Source organism: Rhincodon typus, chromosome 26 (genome assembly GCF_021869965.1).
Source record: "Rhincodon typus isolate 14 chromosome 26, sRhiTyp1.1, whole genome shotgun sequence".
NCBI lineage: Eukaryota > Metazoa > Chordata > Chondrichthyes > Orectolobiformes > Rhincodontidae > Rhincodon > Rhincodon typus.
In genome coordinates, this window is record NC_063357.1 from 16,074,513 (window position 1) to 16,096,725 (window position 22,213).

At 39.7% G+C, this 22,213-nt stretch overlaps 1 protein-coding gene across 1 annotated transcript in view; it reads left to right on the plus strand.

The window, feature by feature from the left end:
- The window catches only part of ankrd13b (ankyrin repeat domain 13B), a 331,091-nt gene that overhangs the window by 278,753 nt on the left and 30,125 nt on the right, over positions 1-22,213 (plus strand). Inside the window, exons 6-12 of the mRNA XM_048612357.1 lie at positions 3,609-3,699; positions 6,334-6,523; positions 9,659-9,725; positions 9,997-10,078; positions 11,614-11,700; positions 17,444-17,508; positions 19,061-19,191. Coding sequence (XP_048468314.1) covers positions 3,609-3,699; positions 6,334-6,523; positions 9,659-9,725; positions 9,997-10,078; positions 11,614-11,700; positions 17,444-17,508; positions 19,061-19,191 — 713 coding nt within the window. The remainder of the gene's footprint in view (positions 1-3,608; positions 3,700-6,333; positions 6,524-9,658; positions 9,726-9,996; positions 10,079-11,613; positions 11,701-17,443; positions 17,509-19,060; positions 19,192-22,213) is intronic.

Consider the following 22,213-nt stretch of genomic DNA (forward strand, 5'->3'; position numbering starts at 1 on the left):
CAATCAGAGCCCAGCAGCTCCCTTCCCCAGTCACAGCCCAGCAGGATTCTCCCCCAGTCAGAACAGAACAGCCCCCTCCCCCAATCAGCACAGCAGCCCCCTCTCCCATTTTGAGCACAGCAGACCCCTCCCCCAGTCAGAGCACAGTGCCCCCTTCCCCATTGTGAGCACAGCGGTGCCTACTCCAATCTGAGTACAGAAGCCCCCTGGGCTCCCTGTTATTGATCCCTGATGTACCCTGTTGTCCTGGGCCCCGACTGAAGGTACTCTGGATATACCTTCACCGCCCACACTACGATAGTTCAAGAAAGTGACTCACCACCACCTTCTAATGTATAATCTGAGATGGGCAATAAGTGCTGGCCTCTCTTGGGACATCCACATTCCACAAACGAATAAAAAGATCTTTAATTGTATGTTACAAATCATTAATTTTCACTGCACTTGTAGCAAGGCTGGAATTTAGCCAGGCAGAGTGAACTGAGCGGACCTTTTTGTGTGCAGTGAGTGAAGTTCACTGTTACAGAATGAGTAAACACCCCATTTCAAAGTTAGCAAAATGTCTTTTAAACATTTTAATTGTACCCACATCCACCACTTCCTCAGAAAGTTCATTCCACACGTGAACAACCCTCCGCGTAAAAAAATTGCTCCTCATGTCATTTTTAAATCTCTCACCTTAGAAATGTGCCCCCTAGTCTTGAAATCCTCCATCCTAGGGGAAAGATACCACCGTTAACTTCTATAAGGTCACCTCTCAACCTCATATGCTCCAGTCAAAGAAGTCCAAGCCTATCCAGCCTTTCTTTATAACTCAAACCTTCCATACCCGGCAACATCCTGGTAAATCTCTTCTGAACTGTCTCCAGGTTAATAATATCCTTCCTATAAATGGTGACCAGAGCTGGACATAGTATTCCAGCAGAGGCCTCACCAATGTCCTGTACAACCTCAACATGCTTGCATCTTAGCCAAAACATGTATAGGCTCAGACTGAGATAGTAAGAACTGCAGATGCTGGAGTCAAAGACAACACAGTGTGGAGCTGGAAGAACACAGTAGGTCAGGCAGCATCAGAGGAGCAGGAAAGTTGACGTTTCGGGTCGGGACCCATCTGAAGAAAGGATCCACACTGTGTTGTCTATAGGCTCAGACTGGTGTCTGTCAAGCAGGCAGTTACAGATCATCACTAAAGGAATCACACCTTCTTCAACAATATGATGACAGCAGGGGTAGTATTTGTATTCCAGAGGACCTGTAATGCCTTACTTAAGTTTAAAACTGAACCTACAATCCCGAGTGACATGGCCATATTTGTAAACTCATACCTAGCACCAACTAACAGAAAAAGAAGCACCTTTTGCATATTACATCGAATAACTGACAGAACAGTCTATTAAATCAGGTGGGTTGTGAAGTAGGACCATTGCACTCACTGTTAAATACTCGTTGTTAGCTCCTAAGCTAACTGCATAGAAGGAAAATCAACAAAAAAAAGCTTTTAAAGTAAGGAAATTGGAATGGCATCCATGTGCAACAATTTCACTCCATTTATCATCGCAACCACCATCCTCACTGCAGCAGTTACTAAGGAAGGTGGATAACCTATCACTTGAACTCTCAACTGGAGTTTCTTCCAATTCGGTCTGGTTCAGTGGCCATTGCCTAATATTTTCTTGAACTTGAAATAACAGCTCAGAGGCTGGTATCCTGTCACCAAGTTACCCTTTATTTACATGGGCTCTGACCAGCCAGCTCAAAGCCAGTCCCTAGACTGAGGAGACTTTCTGAATCTCTTGTTTATATCTGTCAGCCTGATTGGCCCAGGTTAATAATCCCAATCAAGGATCTCACAGTCAATGAAATCCACCTGGTCCTGGTTCTAATCACTACAGGACTGTCGCCCAGTATGTGTTAGTACGCTTAGGAGAGAAAATTGGAAAACATTTTTTTTAAATTCAGTTTTAAGAGTGGTACAATGGCACAAACTCAATCTGTTTGGTTCCTTGGTGAGTTGTCGTCATTCTCAGTCAGGTACAATAATAAGTGTGAAACTGAGTGTACTCCACTTGTCATTGTATGATGTGCTGTCAAGGAACTAGTCAACCTAAAGGGGAATGTACAGAACAGCTGTTTAAACTCTGAGCTGGCACAATTTGAAAATTCCAGAGGCAGGTATATTATCTCTTCAATTTGCCCTCCAACAATGATTTTTTTTCTGTACTTATGGCTTATAGTGATCATGAAAAACATAGGATTTTAGTAAACAGAAGTATTAAAAAAGATAATTACTATTACTTGAGCTTATTCTTACATCTGCTGCTATTACCATCGTCCAGTGCAAAATAGAGCAAGAGAAAGGCAGCAAGTGAAATATTCAAAGGTAGAAACAATTTTTCCATCTGTTCCTCAGAATCCAGATTCCTGATTAGCCGAATCCAATGACACCGGTAGCCCTCTCAGACCTCAATCCTGTGAATAGAAATTTTAAAAGTTGGCTTTTAGCTACTGAGAGAGTCAGGTGAAACAGATGTCACAACTAAGCCCATCATTACTGGCTTTGACATAAGGTCTACACATGCTTCCTTTAACCAGCTATGATAATAAACATGTAGGAACTCTTTCTGATTAACTACCTTCTTCCCTGTGAATCACCAGGACCAGTTACAGTGCAGTGCTGGCTAAAACTGGCTGATTCCACACAGTCCACTTCTTAGAACTGGAACCTTCCTGCCTATATCCGTGTGTGTATGTGTGTGTTTGTGGGGGAAAGTGGGATCATACTTCATTATCTCCTACAATCACTTCCTACTCTCACCATGACACCATTTTAATTGAAAGCACCAATATCAAACAGATTATACACACTGCTTTAAGATTTTGGTTTGAGAAAACCATGGATCAAATGGAATCCCTGCAGGTTAGGTGGATTGGCCGTGCTAAAATTGTCTTTAGTGTCCAAGGGTGTGCAAGCCTAGGTGGATTAGCTGTGGGAAATGTGGGGTTATGGGAATAGGGTAGGAGGGCTGGGCTGGGTGCGATGCTTTTTGGAGGGTCTGTGTGGACTTGGTGGGCCAAATGGCCTCCTTCCATACTGTAGGGATTCGATGATTGTATAATAGCGCTCCCTGTACAATGGGTACCACACTTTGTTAAATTCTGGTCATAATTCTTAACAACTTATTTTTCCAGAAATTAGCAAAGGCAGGAATTGTAGTCCTATCATCTTTTGTGTCTGTTCTTGTATGAAGTATTTCTGAGATGCACATCGTCTGGATGAATCTTCAGCCCTTTGTTTTATTTGCCAAATAGCCTGTACAATTCACTTTTAACACCTTTGAATCAATTGGAGATTAACTAATGCAATATGTTGGATGGAGCTGCAGTTTCCGGGTACTAAACTTGGGTGAATCAATTTTATTATTAAAGCCCCTGATTATCGAGTAATTAATTAGATGGACAATGTATTGATAGAACAAGGAGAATGCTATTAACTTTTTGTCACTTTAATTGAAATGTGGGCTCCCCATAATTGAATTTACTCACCCATGCTGCAATGTGTTTTGTTTATTGGGTGTTTGATTGTATGTATGTGTGTAATATATAAGGGGCTTTGTTCGGCTGATGTGTGGCATTACAAGAAATCCAGATTATTGATGTCTTGGCAGCCAAACATTCAGGCTATCTGGAAATTTGAAGGTAAGACCACACCACCACTAGGTTGCCAGTAATTGGACATTTAATTTACTCTTTCTGGTGCACACTTGCATCCTTTTTGCAGAACAGATTGAGTGACAGAGTCCAGTGATATGTTAAGGCCAAAGCTTAAATTTGAAACGTAGATTCACAGTTTTCACTTCATGATTGCAGCAAATGGAGACTAAAATGCCTTTTGTAAATTAGCTTCCTTGTGCAGTGTGCTTGCTGGGTGACTTCTGTTTCCACTTAGGATTGCATTGGCAATTTTATACAAAAGTACTGAGCCCTTGTAGACAACGCAAACAGCGGGCATCTGCCTGAAATGGAATTTAAAGAAATAAAAAGTGAATAAAAGGCAGCATCATGCCAGGAACTATGTGCAAAACAAATAAAAAACAAACAACAAAGTAGGAAAGAAAGAAAATATTAACAGTTGCCATTGAAAAATCAGTTGGCTGTATACAGAGCAGAAGGGAATGTAGATGCATCCCTCACTAACCTGTCAATCATCAAATGTATATTGCTGCAATTAATTGCCAAGCACTAACACAAATGCACATTGCTCCATTAGATATAATGGCATTATATTAGCAAGGATGAGATTATTATGCACTCTGGCATGTTACGATCATGTGTTCTAATTAAACTGCTAGGAATGTAGGCACAGATCTTGTGCCCATTTCCTAGGTGCTACAGAGAGACTTGCAATTATGCAGCATCTTTCCAGACTAATACACCCCATAGCCCTTTAAAGCCAATGAAATACTTTTGACATGTAGTCATATTGTAAATACAGGTAAAGTGTGAGCTGATAGGCACACAGTAAGGTCTCAGAAACAATACTATTAGCAGGGCACTAGGAATTCCCTACTGTTTAGTGAATAGTGCCATTAAACATCTAATGCTGTCTGGGCCAAATAGGGTTATGGATTTAACGTTGAATTCAGAAGGTGCCACCTCTAATAATACAGCACTCTCACCGTAGATTTCGTTCTTTGTCTGTAATGGGACACTAAAGTATAGCCATGTTTTAGAGGACACCGTGACTATGTTTCATTAAAACATAAAATATCCTGAGGGAGCTTAACAGGGGCCATATTGAAAGATATTTTCTCTTATGGAAGGATGTAGAACTAGGGGTCACTTTTAATAATAAGATGAGGGGAGCAATTTAAGAGACAGATGAGTAGACATTTTTTCCTCACAGAACGTGGTGAGTCTTTTGGAATTCTCTCCCTGAAAAGGTGGTAGAAGCAGATTATTTAAATATGTTCAAGTCAGAGGTACATAGATTCTGAATAAGCCAGAGGTGAATGGTTATCGGAGATGGATGGGAATATAGTAATGAGGTTACAATCAGATCAGCTATGATCCAATTGAATGGCAATAGCAGGCTTGAGATGTCAAATGGCTCCTAAGTTGTATGTTTCAATGTATTAGAAATAAAAACTGAGTGTATTAGAGAAACTCAGCAGGTCTGCCAGCATCTGTGGAGAGAGAAGCAGAGTTAATGTTTCCAGTCCAGTACGACTGTCTTCAGAAGTTCGGATTTCTGCCAGACCTGTTGAGTTCCTCCAGCACTTTCTACTTTTGTTTCAGATTCCTGGCTTCTGCAATATTTTGTTTTTATTTGTATGTCTTTGTATATGTTTGCTAGCCATACAGCAACTGTGCAAAAACCAGATGGGTGCTTAAAATATTGTTTAAAATTATAAACAGTGCATTCATTCTGCTGTAGTCTATGGTATATCAACTTATATTAATGTAATGCTGAACACCGTGGTCAAAACATCTTCTTGGAGGTTTATTGTTTTCTTTACGTGGGCATTGCTGACATAACTAATGTTTATAATTCAAAATGAATTGACCTTGAACGAAACGGCTCGTAAAGCTAAGAATCAGTGTGGAGCTGGAAGAACACAGCAAGCCAGGCAGCATCAGAGGAGCAGAAAAGTTGACGTTTCAGGTCGGGACCCGAATCGTCAACTTTCCTGCTCCTCTGATGCTGCCTGGCCTGCTGTGTTCCTCCAGCTCCACACTGTTATCTCTGACTCCAGCATCTGCAGTTTTTACTATCTCGCAGCTAAGAATCAACTGTATTGCTGTGGACCTAGAGTCACATGTGGGCCAGGCCAGGTAAGGATAGGAAATATCTCTCACTAATGGATATTAGTCAACCAGGTGGGTTTTTACAACAGTCAATGATAGATTCATTATTACTGAAAACTATTTTCAATTTCAGAGTTTATTCACTAATTCTACAAGCTGTGGTGGTGGCCTTTGAATCCATGTCCCTACAGCGTTAGTGTACGCCTTTTGCTAACTAGTCAAATGACATTACCACTGTCTCCCACATTCTCTTTATTTTATTGTCTGAACTGAAATGGTGCATTTCCACTTTGTAGGAAATTCATAAACCAATTCATTTTCAGTGAGCTTTGGACTTTTCTGCCCTTGATCCACAAATGAAATTGAAACAAATCATGACCCCTGACGAGCTCCCTCAGGATATTTTGTGTTTTAATTAAATGTAGTCATGATGTCCTCTAAGACATGGTTATGAATCCACATTGTTGTTGAAATGAATCTTCAGATGGTACTGCTAACATTCTGTCATTTCTGTGTTTCTGTCAGACAACTGTGCAGTTGTAATGGAGATTGACCACGATCGACAGATGGTTTACTCGGAAACTCTGTCGCTGGCTAATTATGACCGGGACATGCTGTTGGCTGCCGTGCAGCCCTCAGAGGAACAGGTGGCAAGCCGTCTCACCACCCCCATCGTCACTACACAACTAGATACCAAGAACATCTCGTTCGAAAGGTAATGGTTGCTGGGTACCACCAGAACAACTGCTTCCACTCATATAGGTATTGGGTAGTAAAAGACTGAGGGGTGACCTTATACAGGTCTATAAAATCATGAGAGGCATAGATAAGGTGGATAGCTGAGAGGTGAGAGATACAAAAAACGGGACAACTTTTTCACACAGAGGGTGCTGAGTGTCTGGAACGGTCTGCCAGAGGTAGTGGTGGAAGTGAGTACAATTTCATCATTTAAAGAAGCATTTAGACAGGTACATGGATGGGATAAGTAGTGAGGGATATGGACCAAACACAGGCAAATGGAACTCATTTAATTGTGAAAACTGGGCGGCATGGGCAAGTTAAGCCGAAGGGCCTGTTTCCATGCTGTTGACCTCTGTCACTCTTTTAGTCCCAAGGTGTGTTGTAGGAGCATGATCAAACAGCATTTCAGAATATCCAATACCAAAGGATATTGGGAAACATATCCAGTTGATCAAAGAGTTATGAGACAAAGATCCCAGTAGGGTCATTTGTGCTTCCCAGGACAGAGGTTCAGAACTTTGGATTGAATTCAATGTAGTTGAAATCAAATACATTGGATCTGAAATTTTAATGTAGAAATCTGAAAAAAAGTCATCTAATGCTCTGATCAAATTCTTAAGTCAGGCTCTAGTCCAAGATCTGAATGCAAACATAACCTCAAGCTTATTGCTTAGACAAATTTTCACTGTTTTTGAATTTTTTGGTTACTTTCAACAATCTTACTATTTTAATTCAAATTGATTTTCTCAATACATGGATCAAAAAGCAAACAAATGGAAAAATAACAATATTTCATTTACATATCCATAGACAATTAAATTAATCATAGTAGCTAACCTCATGAATAGACAGAAAAAAAATTATTTATACTAAGGTTCGAAAAGAACGTAAGTAGGAACAAGACAAAAATTTCTGCAGTAATTCTGATATTTCTGTTCCTCCCAGACTTGATGCTTAAATACCCACAGTTCTCAAGCTGATTTTACATAAGCTATTTTCTCAGGGTTGTTCAGATTATTCACAATGAATTTGTTGAAGGGTTGCTGTGTGCGGAAAAGAGTTCTCTTGAACTTCCACCAAAAATTAATCCACAGATTACCAGAACCCCTTGAGGAAATTCACCTTAATTCTTCATTTTCCAAATGTTCACCTTCAACTGCGAGTCACTGGATAATTGAAAGTATCACCCAAGAGGCACAGCAGGACTCGATGGAAGTTCAGATGCATGGATCTCCATGAGAATTGTTGGGAGGTTTGAGTTTCTAACAGTAAATTCCCTTGGTCCTCAGGAACCATTGGAAAAGTCTTTGACTCTGAGTCAGTGTCAAAAACCTCAGACAGATCCAACATCCTTATCTGAAATTTTAACATAGATGTGAAAGCGCTAGTTTAGCTCCTGTGTAATGACAAATAATTCTACAATCACTCATACTGACTCTAAATTCTCCAAGATTCCTTCATCAGCACCTTCTACATCTACAACCATTTGAAGGACAACAGCAGCAGATACATAGGAGCATCACCACTGGCAAGTCCTCCTCCAAATGTGCCCTTAACATCCTGATTTGCAAACAATTGCTGTTCCTTAATGTGTCACTAGGTCAAAATCCTGGTACTGCCTCCCTAACAGAATTGTAGGTCCACTTGCAGCACATGGACTACAGCTATTCAAGAAGACAGTTCCTGACCACCTTCTCAAGGGCAGCTAGGGATGGGCAATTAATGCTGACCCAGCCAGCAATACCCACATCCCATGAATGAACAAAAAAAAGCACCACAATGTCTCCCTCCACCTATGATTACAATCCTCCCAGTTTAATTCCTGATCCCATCCTGCCCAAATCTGACTACCTGCCTGATCTGACTAGCCACCATAGCCCGATTACTCTACTTAACCTGAGCCAACCTTGCAATTACCACCGTTTGACCTGACCTGGCTTCCTCCGATGCACCTACCTACTCATCCACCTAGCCATCCTTTGACCTCACCCAGCAAATACCCAATCCCTGCACCAACCTACCCATCAGCCACCCACCAAACCCCAACCCTACCTCTAGTTCTCTATTGCTTTTTATTTTCTTTCTTCAAAGTTCACAGGGACACAAATTACATCTGTACCACCTCTTTCCTAGCCTCCCTGTTGACCCTCTTCACTTCTTTCCTACTTGCTTCAAGCTCCAAGTCACAAGTCGGGCAGCATGGTGGCTCAATGGTTAGCACTGCTGCCTCACAGCGCCAGGGACCCGGGTTCGATTCCACCCTCGGGTGACTGTCTATGCGGAGTTTGCACATTCTCTCCGTGTCTGCGTTGGTTTCCTCCCACAATTCAAAGATGTGCATGCTAGGTGGATTGGCCATGCTAAATTGCCAATAGTGTCTGGGGGTGGGATATTCTGAGGGTCAGTGTGGACCTGTTGGGCCAAAGGGCCTGATTCCATACTGTAGGGATTCTATGATCTATTCTATGAAAATACAGTTCATTATGTTCTGATCAACCACAACAATATGCTTTAATCTTGCCTGGCAGACAACAACATCTACTGTATCATTATGCTTTTTTTTCAATTTCCCTACACTGGCCAGTTTGGCTTTGGTCAAATTAAGCCAAATGTTGCACAGCATTAGGAATTGCATTAAAATGATCAAAAAATTAACGTAGAATTCTTATCTTCATCTAATCAGTCCTGGATTCTGGTCTCAAGTGCCTGAGGGTTCCATTGTTGCTTCCTCCTAGAAGGATACTTAGCACCTTACTGACTGCCCAGGATCAGTTGTCTGATAATTTAAGAATATAATGGCACTTTAATCATTATTTGAGTGAATGAATTGAAAAATAAAGTTGAAAAAAAGTACCTGTTTTTATTATTCAGGTGTGGCATGATACAAACATTAAACTATCAGCTAAATGCAAAACTAGTTCACAATTCTGTTTTCTTCCCCAATCTTTGCTTGAAGTGATCTTAGTGTTTGCCAGTTTTAAATCCCTCAGGTAACATGACTTGAGCTGTCATATTGCACAACACTGAATAATGTATCGATTTTCAAGGCTTTCAGGAACTGTTGAACATGACTTCACTATCACCATCTTTTCCAATTTTCCCTTCTCAGAAATAAATCTGGAATCCTGGGCTGGAGAAGTGAGAAGACCGAGATAATAAATGGATATGAGTCCAAGGTAATGGATGTGCTAACCATTGAAGGGTGCCCAGTCACGTTCTGCAAACAACAAGGAATAATGTTTATGATTTAGTGCTTGCAATGCAAATCTTTCTCTCACAGGACAACAGAACGTGAACCTTGGGCTTAGGAATTAATGTATTTAATTTTAATTGATGGAAATTATAGTCATCAATCATTGATCTCTATGTCTAAATTGTACTCAGTGACTCATTGTAAGTCAATGATTTTCTTAGAAAATAAAACTCACTCTCGTTGCATTCTCATAGGTTTATGGAGCTTCCAACGTGGAACTAGTTACTCGGACAAGAACGGAGCATCTGTCAGACCAGAACAAGAGTAAAAGCAAGGGTAAGTGAAGGAGAGCATTACTGGGCCTATGATGAGTATGTGAAAGCAAGAAGTGCAGTGACAGCTCATTAACACCAGCACTAGAGAAAAGGAACAGTGACAAACAGCTGAGGCAATCTATTCCTTACAGACACTAGTAACAAAATAAGTCCTGAACAGGAGTAGTCTTTGAAAGTGAGCAATAGGAGGAAGGTAAAGTTAGTTTTGAAATTAATTAATAAATCAATAATGTTACATAAGCACACAATATCTTCTGGCTGTGGAGCATTGTTGGGGGTCAGTGGAGTATTAACCTTGGATGGTTCTCTTCCCGTATTCACGTCATATTACTGAATACATGGTTCTCTCTCCAGGAGAAATGTAATCAATGCAAGTATTCTGTACCTGATCCAATCCCATTCCTGTATATTACAATACTGCCCATTTATCATCAGCTGCAGATTTCCAGTGGCAGGCATAGCATTAAAAATATGATGACTCAGTTCTTGAAAAGGGCTGATAAAACCATAGCATAGTTGGGTGCTTTAGACAAGATTGTAAACTACAAGATTGAAGTGCAAGATGTTAAGTAGGCATTTTACTAGCAATTTTATATATCTTTCTAAGGAGATTACCATAAAAAAATAGGACAAATGACATAAAGCACTGAAGAGCGAGAATGAGTGAACAACTATTGGGGATAGCTACAGGAACATGATGAGAAAGTTTGTGGCATTTATGGTATGTCCAGCAATTTAGCATAGTGATTTGCAGTGTTAAGGAACAAGCCATGTTAAGATAGTGGATAAGCCATAGAATATATAGGAAGTTAACACAGAAACTGTTTACGGGCTAAGTATGTGTGGCATAACTTGATTTATCCAATAATAATACTAATTGATTCATCTTTGGAAGAATCCAGAAAATTTTACTTTATCTTACTGTATAATAAAAACAAATATTAAAATATTTTCATCTTCATTCTTGAAACAGAGTATTTTCAATCCATCATGTGTCAGTTATCTTCACCAGATTAAGAACAGCCAGCTAAAGATTTAATTTCGATTCACTTGCTTCAGCGATGATTTAATTAACTGAAGCACAAATACTGCAAATGAGCTTTTTAAAAAGCTTATAAACACTCTGATGTAAGCATATCGTTTTGAGTTAATTAGTTGTGGTATTTAACATGGAATTGCAAAGCTATTGGACTATAAAGATAGGCTTCAGCTGATGGTTTTATGTAAAGGCCAGGCACCCTCTTTGTGTTACTTGGGCTCCCTATAGATGGGCTCATGCGATTGGGTGAAGCTAGACATGTGACTTAAAGAGGTACCAGAGGTCTAATGTCAGAGCTAAATGATTGTCAGCTCAAAACTAATTATTTGCAGTGGAGACATTTTTGTGCAATGCCACAATTGAGGCAGGCACTGTAATTGTTTAATTTGCTGATGTTGTTTGGATTTGCTACCTGGGGGCAAAGAGCTGGTGTTACAGCACCCATTTGCATTTCTCAACCCCAGATTGTGTTTTTTTCAAATTGTTTCAACCTCTAGGGCACCGGCGACACAAACCTGTTTCATCAGCGTCCACTCTGTTGGTCCACCAACGAGTTATCTCACCGAGCAGCCAGAAGATCAGAAGTAAAGTGTTTTTATATTTGTCTAAAATTTCAAAGTGTTCATTTTAGTGACTTCGGAATAAGCTTACTACAGTGGAACCTCCATTATCCATAATCCTATTAGCCTTTCATACCAATTGTCTGCTGGAACTTTCACAAGACAAAAGCCCAATGTGAAATATCACCAGGTTACTCAGCCCCTTTTGTTATTTGTATTTCATCATCTTCTTCTGTTACTGAATGAACCTACATTTATTGGTAATTGTATCATGTCTGTCTTCATTCCTGTGCCTAGGGTATTGTTGCACAGTTAGGAGGTCAGATTTGAAGACTGTCAATTATTCACTAATTTCCATAATCCACGTCCTCTGGTGGATAATGGAGTTTCCGCTGTACTTTCATAGGATTCTGTTCGGCATTATGAAAAATTGATAACCTGAGGAATCTGGAATTGTCCGAAGCTGTTGGCCATCTAAGAATTAAGTTTCAGTGAAAGACTTCTTCACCTAAACAGATAACAGTTCAATATTGAATGAAAACAGAAGCAAAGATTATGGACTAGAAAAAAAGTAGTCTTAATATAATTTAGCAATGTCCCTCAGTGCCATTACTGTTCATTACAGACTACAAAATGACAACTTTGGTTATATTGTTCTACATTATTGACTGTCTTTCTTTGCGAATTGTTCAGCTATACATGTTGTTTATGTTATACTAGATTTTATCATTAGGTTGCATATACTACGTCAATATTATGGGTGTAAACAAATCCGGAGACTTTACCAAGTAAAAACAAAATACTACAGATGCTGGAATCTGAAACAAAAACAGATAATGCTGGAGAAACTCGGCAGAGCTGGCAGCACCTATTGAGAGAAAAACAGTTAACATTTTGAATCTAATGACTCGTCTTTGGAACTCCCATTCTTTTCAGTTCTGAAGAGGAGTCAGGTTGGTCTCAAAATGTTAAGTCTGTTTCTCTCCCCACAGATGCTGCCAGACATGCTGAGCTTCTGCAGCACTTCCTGTTTCTAGTTGGAGACTTTACTGGTCTAACTTTCTTTTTTCCTTTATTCATTAATGGGATGAGGGCATGGCTGGCTAGGCTGCATTTATTGCCCAGAGAGGCAATTAAGAGTCAACCACATTGCTGTGGGTCTGGAGTCATATGTAGACCAGACCAGTTTCCTTCCCTAAAGGGCATTAGTGAACCAGATGTGTTTTGCCCCTGACAACCAGCATTGGATTGATGGCCATCATTAGATTCTTAATTCCAGATATTTTATTGAATTCAAATTCCACCATCAGCCATGGGGGGGATTTGAACCCAGATCCCAAGCACATTATCTGAGTCTCTGGATTAAGCAATGATACCACTAGGCCATTGTCTCCCCCTGGGGACCTTCCCTAGTGTTGGGGGAAGTCCATATAGGTCAGCAATGCTAAATGTGTGCTGTTGGCTGGCAAAGCTTTAGACTGTTGCCAGTATAGAAACCTAATATTAAATGATTTTGGAACACAAAAGTTTACACATATTCTACAGTCACTAGTTTGCATCAAACTTGAAATCTCATTCCGAGAGTGTATCACTGCCTCTGAGGACCAGAAGATGTTTATACTGCAATGCATCCGGCACTAGTGCTGTCGAAGTTGAAGGCAATCATGCCGCATCAAGAGCTCATTGTTATGTCTGAACCTGCATTCAAACAAAATGCTAGCAGTCAAATTAGTCCACTCCAACATGGCAAGCGTACAAAACTAATTGGTGTAATTTTGCCGTATAATTAAATTGCAGCACAACATTAAGGGAAGAAATTCCAACTGGCTCTTTATATCCTCTGCTATACAGCACAGGAATGACAAACGTCTTGGAAACATAACATGTGCAGTTGCTACTTTCCAATTACAGGGTACTACGGCCACGCTTCTGATCTCTTACAGGTAAAATCCTGTGGGCATTCCAGGGGTAGAACTTTACAATGATTTTTGCCAGTGTTCTACTGGAGTGGAAACATTGCCATATCACATGGTCTCCCAGCTCAATTAAGCCATTAAGGGAGCTGCTTGGTTTTTCCCTATAGTACCTCCTGGACTTGAGAAAGGCCAAGAGGGATATACACAGGACATCAGCTTGAAATAGTTTTGTACATTCCAGTTGACACCATAGAACAGAGCCATAAATATCAGCAAGGTCTCAGAATCAATTCCTGGCCTGTGCTGTGCTGCGATCTCAGATATGGTGTCAGCAGGTACAATAAATATTGCCTGCAACTCATGAGATGAAATATCAGTTGTGCTGCCTGCCAGAAAGGGGGGGGTGTGTGTGTGTGTGTGTGTGTGTATTAATGAGACAGATCCCCAATCTTTAGGCTTATTCATGAAGAATGATTAATTCAGGTAATAGCAGGGAAATGTTGTAGCCATAATGCAGCTGAACTAAGAATCTTTAAGAAGGGGAGAAAGTAATGGGAGGTATGGGGTTACACTATTGATAGGAGTCAATTAGCTCAGTTGGTTGGCTGAATGGGTTTCAATGCAGAACGCTGCCAACAGTATGGGTTCTATTCTCACACTGGGATGAGGTTACTATTGAAGGCCCTGCTTTCTCAACCCCATCCTTCATCTGAGGTGTGTTGTCCCTCAGGTTAAACCACGACCAATTGCCTCCCTCCAGTGAGAGAGCAGGTCTGGGATTAATGTGACTTTACCTTACTATTGATACCCTTTACAGATTGGAAAAGTAAGATTTTATTTTGAATGGGGATGCAGACTCCCCACAAAATAAAAACCCTAAAGGCACAAACATTTTAAATACCTAGGTTTCTGATCAATCAGATTATAATCATAAACCTACAAAAAATGAGTGTTTAAATGCACTTCCTATATACAAAACCTTACACCCACATGCTACTTTGTCACTCTGAGTTATTGTCTTCCGTTCTCGATGTGTGTATGTCAACTTATATAATGAAAATGTCTACATAAACTTAACATTTAATTACACCTTCCAACCAGTGAGGTGGCACTGTGGGTCTTTAGTTTTGTATTGCTCAGGTTCTACTGCAAAGAGATTCCTTTGCTCTAACAACCTTTCCTTTACTGATTCCCAAATTGCACCACATGTTGATATTTAACTATAATTACAATAAAATTAACATACATTCTGTCCCTAGAAAAAGTATGATTTTTAAAATTGGGACTAGGGGCAGCACGGTGGTTCAGCAGTTAACACTGCTGCCTTACAGCGCCAGGGACCTGGGTTCGATTCCACTCTTGGGCAACTGTCTGTGTGGAGTTTGCACATTCTCCCCGTGTCTGCATGGGTTTCCTCTGGGTGCTCCAGTTTCCTCCCACAGTCCAAAGATGTGCAGGCTAGGTGGATTGGCCATGCTAAATTACCCATAGTGTCCAGGGATGTGTAGATTGGGTGGGTTATAGGGGGCTGGGTTTGGGTGGGATGCTCTGAGGGTCGGGGTGGACTTGTTGGGCCAGAGGGCCTGTTTCCACACTGTAGGGATTCTATAAATTACATTGGATCATCTTGGTCATCACATCAACAAATCCTGACTCCTTATGTGTGATGACTCAGTGGTTCAACGAATTATTAAAAATTACAGTTCATATTTATGGCAGCTGAAATTATTATCATTCCCTTTTCACACATTTAATCCTCAACTGAATGCTTTTTCCACAGCAATGCTTTCTGGTCCAGTTAGTTATTGACAAGTTTGCAAAATCTCAGTACTCACTTTGAAGGTGACTGTGCACAGTTTGGGTCTGCACTTTGCTATATTTACAAATGTAAATATATACAGGTCTCTGGGATTGAAAAGGTCTCCTCTGTTGTCATTTCTCACCAAATGTAATATTTGGAGGGTGATGGCTTCTATCAGTTAAGCTCACTCAAGGTAAACAAGCTTACATCCATAAACTAAGTGAAAGGGGACCATATAAAATTAACAGTACTTCTGAAAGCATATTAATGATGTAAAAATGAAGCTGTTTGACACTTGATAATTCCATGGGGAAATCAGTATAAATCAACACAGTTTCATATTTAATGATTACTCAATTGGATTGACCTTGAAACTCATCATTAATAAGCTGCATATTAATTATTGGGAACTATGGGTGGAATCTTATGGGGGTCTGAGCAACATGGGCTATTGTGAGATTTGTGGCAGAATCACACAAGAAATCTAGAATAGCCCATCTCAACGTCATGAGCATTTCACCTCTTCATCTTTCATGCCTTTAACATATAGAGAGTTTCTCTCTAGGAAGCACTGAATGACTAATTAAAGAGGGGGGTTATTAGTTGTTAAAAGCCCTATTAAAGGATCAAAACACCTCAGTAATATTCAGCTCCCTATCTTATCAAACACACCAAGAAAGCTAGATGTTGAGAGCGCTCAGCGTGGGTACCTGGCAGATTCACTTTGCTGTTTGCTCTGACTGACCTCCATGTTGGACACTGGGCACCAACATTTCAGGGTATGCTCCACGGGTACTTGCCACACATACCCTACATCTATGGATATTGGCATCTGATGTGGGCCAGCCTGTAATAGTCCTCATGGCACATCTCTGTTCAATTTACAGGGCACTTCTGCACTTCAGTGCTGCACCTCGGGCTCTGTCAGTAACTCTCATTGTAATGTTGCAGCAAGGACACTGTGCTCTCAGGGACCCACATGCAACTCATGACTGGACCAGGCTGCATCTCTGAGCTCTTTGCTCACACTTACAGCGCTCATTCACTCTGAGCACACCTATGATGGTTACAGTAGCCCTACTTTGCCTTTTTGCACTTTGCCCCCCCACTGGAGGTTCGTATTCCTCTTGTCTTGTTGTTGTTTAGAGCAGTCCCAATGGAGGGAAGCTCGTCACAGTCAAGTCAAAGGGAAATAGCCTTCACTTGGGGGTCCTGGCACAGTCAGGTCAAGGGTAGCCTCCTCCTGCACGACTCTGTCCAGCAGGATCCCTGCCTGCAAAACAGGGCGCCATTTTACCCCTGTCTGCTGTATCGAGGGCAAATGTCAGAAACCATGAAGGGCAGTTCCAGACTGACAGTACCTGTCCATGTGTCCAACTGCCTTTTAAATATGGTGAAGGAGTAAGGGATGCGATTAACTCCAGGATATCCCAGCAGTGGTGAGCTGTTCCTGGAATCGCACATAGTAACCTGTGGCTGAAATCTGACGAGGATTGCTGTTGGGGTGGGGGAGAAAGTTAATGAGTTTGGTAAGATATGGTGGGAAAGCTCATTGGACCTTGCAGTGATAAACCCTTTGAAAAACACTCAACACAGCTTGTAATTAGCCTAAAAGATGTAAGATTCAGCCCTACATTCATGTGCAGTTCAAGCCATTGCACTTAGAGTGTCCCAAGTGGTGACAAACCATTTAAAATGGAGATAATGATAAAATAAATAGCTTATATACCAGAAATACCACTTGACTATGATAGCTGAATTAATAGACAACCAAAAACCAAAGATTTAAGACAAGGAATCAAAACATTCAACACACATTTCTCCATGACAGCTTCGTTCAGAATGAAGTGGAAACAGAATTCCTCATTGATCATTTTTGTTTTCTTTAAGAATAAAATCTCATTCAAAAGTCTTGCCTCTCAAAATAATGCAATAAATTCAAATCGTTGGTACTTAGCAGGTTTGCATGCTGAATGCAGAGATCAATCATTATAAATATATCTGTCATGGAGCAAATACTGTACTAAAAAACACCTCTTGTCTTTTGCAGGCAGTAAAACACCTCTCCAGTCTTTCCTGGGCATTGCAGAACAACATGTTGGACCACACAATGGGGTTTGTATTGGAAATTTTGTTCTGTTGCGTCAGCCAAAGCTTTTATTATGGCTTATAGATCTCACGGTATTAACTTTGACTCAATCTCCATGCTGACATAGCATATTATAATGCTGATTACTTTTAAGCTACAGTATTTCAGGAATATGTTCTTGGTAGAAGCACTGCTTAATTTGTCATGCACAGTAAACATGAATGCTGGAAAAATGCCATTTTTATAATAAGAAACGTCAATGACTGTGGATAGTGTAGGGTGCTGCCCACGTTTGAAAGAGCAGGAGAGAAGACATTTGCAAATCAACGGTGATTCACAGATGCTGAGGTTGAGTTTGCATTTTTCTATGCATTGCATTAAAAGACTGTACCGATTACCAGTATATAAATTTATAAATTAACCAACTTATATCTGTTTATTTCTGGTGACACTGTTATAGGAAAGATATTATTAAACTGGAGAGGGCTTAGAAGACATTTACCAGGATGTTGCCAGTTTGGAGGATGAGTTATAAGGAGAGTCTAGATAGGCTGGGACTTTTTCACTGGCACGTAGGAGGTCAAGGGGTGACCTTACAAGGTTACGAGGGATATAGATAAGGTAAATGGTACATGCTTTTTCCCTAAGGTGAGGGATTTCAAGACTGGGAGGCATATTTTTAAGGTGAGAGGAGAAAGATTTAAAAAAGACATGAAGGGAATTTTTGTTTTTATACAAAGAGTGGTTTGTGAGTGAAATGAACTTCCAAAGGAAGTGGTGGATGTGAGTACAGTAACAACATTTAAAAAACATTTGGATAAGTACATGAATAAGAAACATTTGGAGGGATATGGGACAAGCGCAGGTAGGTAGGACTAGTTTAGTTTGGGATTACGGTCGGCATGGATTGGTTGTTTCCCTGCTGTATGACTCTGAGTCTATAGCTAGGACAAGGATACCTGAAAAGTAAAGGGTTCCTGTGCAGGTTCTCATGGTCATACTTTCAGCATAAACAGCCAAGAATGCGGTTTCTGCAAGGTTTCTGTTGGCCATTCACCACATCTGTGCCAAGAGGGTGGGAAAACGCCTGTGAAAATTTCATTGATAAGCCTGATTACAGGCCCAATTCAGCAAACTGTTAACATTTGTAGAAAGCAGTAACCATCAACCAACAAAGTCTTTGTGAATCAAACTCTCACTCTCGCAATAGTCTGCCTGCACTTCAGCATATTCTAGAAGGTCCATTAGCCCATAGTGATTCTTTTAGCTTCTACATTAGGAGTTATATGGATGTTCACCAAAGCATTGAGAGTCAAAATCTGATTTTCTGTCTGTGTTTACAGTAACTGAATAAGTCATGGGGGTTTTATTTTGGGATTTTCCTTGGCATTTTTATGGTTACACCCCTCGTTCTCTCACTTTTCACTGAAAACTGCAAATCAGTAACCCAATGCATCAATTGAATTGTTTTGCAGGTTGATTCAATAATGCTGAGTTATTGGTTCATTGTTGAATCCAACCATTTATAACATGTGGTTGAACTGGTGCAATGTTGTTTGTTATCATTTTGTGATCCAGGCATTCATTACTCAGACATTCAGCAGTACCAATCCAACATCCATTACTCCAGAGGAATACTTCAACCTGAGCTTTGACCTGGGAAGTCGAGATATTGGACGTTCCATGGAGCTCACCACCAAAACACAGAAGTAAGCTGAAAGCCTCTTTCATTGCCTGTGATTGCTAATAAATACAATGCAATTTCCTGTTACTCGCCCTGGTGTAATATGACAAAATCCTTAGAGTCTCTGATTCCTTTTAGTAAACATCGCAGCATTCTACACTGAAACCCTGTGCTCTTCTTACCATGAAACAAACCCAAAGTTATGATCTCAGATTCAAGTTACAAGACAGGGGAGTTAAATCTAACCTCAGGGTTGTGATTATGTCTGCGCAGCTCAGGAACAACAACTTGCATTTATGTAGTGCCTTTGACACAGTTGCTTCACAGTAACTTGTGTGCAAAAAGTTTTAAATAAGTTAGCACTCGGCAAGCCCAGGACAGAATTTAGGAATATGTGGAATCAGAGTACAAATAGCTTAATAGAGGGCAAATCAGAGAGCAAATGTTCTAATATAGCTAAAAACAGAGCATGCTGGAGAAATCTAACAGGTCTGACAGCACCTTTAGAGAAAGAAGCAGAGTTAACATTTGCAGTCCAATGAGACTCTTCTAAATGTAACTGTGAAGTATAAATGTTCCTCCTTGGTTTGACTACAAACAACCAAATTTTCAATGTTCCTTATTGCTGGATATTGCATTCCAAATGGCATGACTTTGCATTGATAAAGTTCATCTTATGTTACAAAAGCTGATATTTCTTTAGCTGTATCAGTCTACGGAACTTGCCAATATCCTGGTCATAAGTGAATTTTTGTCATTTCATTCGATATAGTCCTCCAATTTGAAACAGGATATGAGGTTACTTTTGTTACCATATTGATTTTTGTAATAATCAACATAGTGTCTTTCTGACAAATCCACTTTCAACACCACCATGCTTGGTGAGCTGCAGCTACTATGACTTAGTTCAGTAATATCATTTTCCACCATGAACTTCATCTCTTCCCCTTACATGAGCTAATCTTTCTGGATTGAGTTTGTAAGGACGATGTTTTATAGATAATCCATCCTCAAGATTAACAGCATAATCAGCCAAAACCATTTTTCCTGGCCTATTCCCATAATAATATTACCTTAACATGTTAATGTGACACACTCAATGATTCTTTTTATTGTATGGAATACTCACCACATAAGTCATATTATTGAGTTTCTTTTTGAACCAACAAGTCCAATAATCTTTCCTTTTACGTGTTTCCCAGAGACGGGTGACAACATTAACACATTGTCTCAGCAACAACATTTCAAACTTTGGCCATTTTACCAGATCTAATTTTATATGTTTGTTGGGCTCTATTCAAATTTTTTTTTTTAGCCAGTTCACATGCTTTGGTCAGTTTCTCTCTGAAATTCAAAACCTAGGATAGAAGCATAGTCTCTGAGCTTTGGTTTATCAATTTTTCTTTAATTAATTTAAATGGTCTTTTTAATTCATGTTCACATATTAATTCAAAAGATCCATGTGGTGTCATTGGGTGCATTGGTAATGGTAAACAGTAACAAAGAAATTCCTATATCCTAATCATTAGGACATTATTGACAATAAGCTTTAACCATGGTCTTTTCGATACACCTTGAGATTATAGGTGATAAGCAAAAGATGTAAATTGTTTTATTCCCAAACCATTCTTCATTTCTTTGAATAGTTGGGACATAAAGTCTGAGCCTTAATCTTTTTGTATTCCAAATCTTTTAAATAAATTGGACTAACTTTTCCACGATCATGTCTGCACTAAAGGCACTGTTTTAGGAAATCTTGTGGAAACATCTATAATCATTAAAGGATATCGATTCCTTTTCCTTGTTTTTAATGTTTTAACTCATGTTTTCCTAATACCAAAGTGACCTATCAATGAAATTCCACTAGCAACTTGCAAAATTCCATTACAATACTCAGATGGAACTACCACCTGATGGACCACTGACCATTCTTCATTGGCTGGTATTTGAGGTGGTCTCCAATTCCTCATTTGTTCTTTGTCTTTCAAATACCAACAGTCAAGTATTGTTTCTGTTTCACCTTCTCTGTAAGCTATTTGATATAACTGTTTGTAATTCCAAATCCATTTGTTGCATTTCCAAGAAAGAAGATGGGCCAAAGAAATCAGCTTTATTCTCCTTACCATCATTCTTTACAGTTACATTTTTGAAAATTTTATTTAACAATCTTAGGTTTATAATTTTTTTCCTCAGTTTCAATTTTCTTCCCGTCTAATTCTGTGAACCTGAGATCTAGTCACACACAGGAAATAAATCTAGGATATTCCTCCTGTATCATTTCAGTTTCTTTTACCTCCACTGATTACTCCACTGGTTAGGTCAATATTCTTGTAACCGTCAGATCATTTTCCAAAATAAAGTCAAATCCTTCTGTAGGAATTTATTTTACTCCTGCCAATACAACTACTCCATTTAAAAAGTTACCCTTCAATCCAACACTGTAAAATGAGACTGGAAATTTAATCTCCTTGTATATCTCTAGTTAATACTTTCTCCTTCATTAACCCCTCTGACAGACAAATAGTGTCATCAGCCAACATCACTGATTGACTTGCTCCAGCAGCTCTCAATATCTTTAGTATTTTTCCATCTTGATTGGAAGCAAAAGGAAATACTTCTCCCTTTGAGATAAAATACTCAAGAACCTTCAAAAGTCTGAATCTCCTTCTCAATATTCAAAAATAATCTTCATGACTTTCTGAGCCATCTCTTCCTTCTTGTACATTCCAAGGAAACATATTTTCTTTTACCACTACTACAGTTTTAATACATATATCTTGCCCTGCTGCCCCTTTTCTGAAGATTCTTTAGACTTTCATGCGTATGCAATTGGTCTCCCACTTAACTTCCACTAGTTGGCTTTGGTATTTCCAGTCTTATTACAATGGAAGTATCTTAGTTTTCTCATATTATTTTTTGTCCTAGTCTTTCTCATTAATTATGTTGCTATTCTTCTAAAATGAGGACTTCTTCCATCCACTTGTCCAGTTATCTGTGTTTGTCATAATTTCTATATATCACAATTACTATCTGGATAGAACTGGACT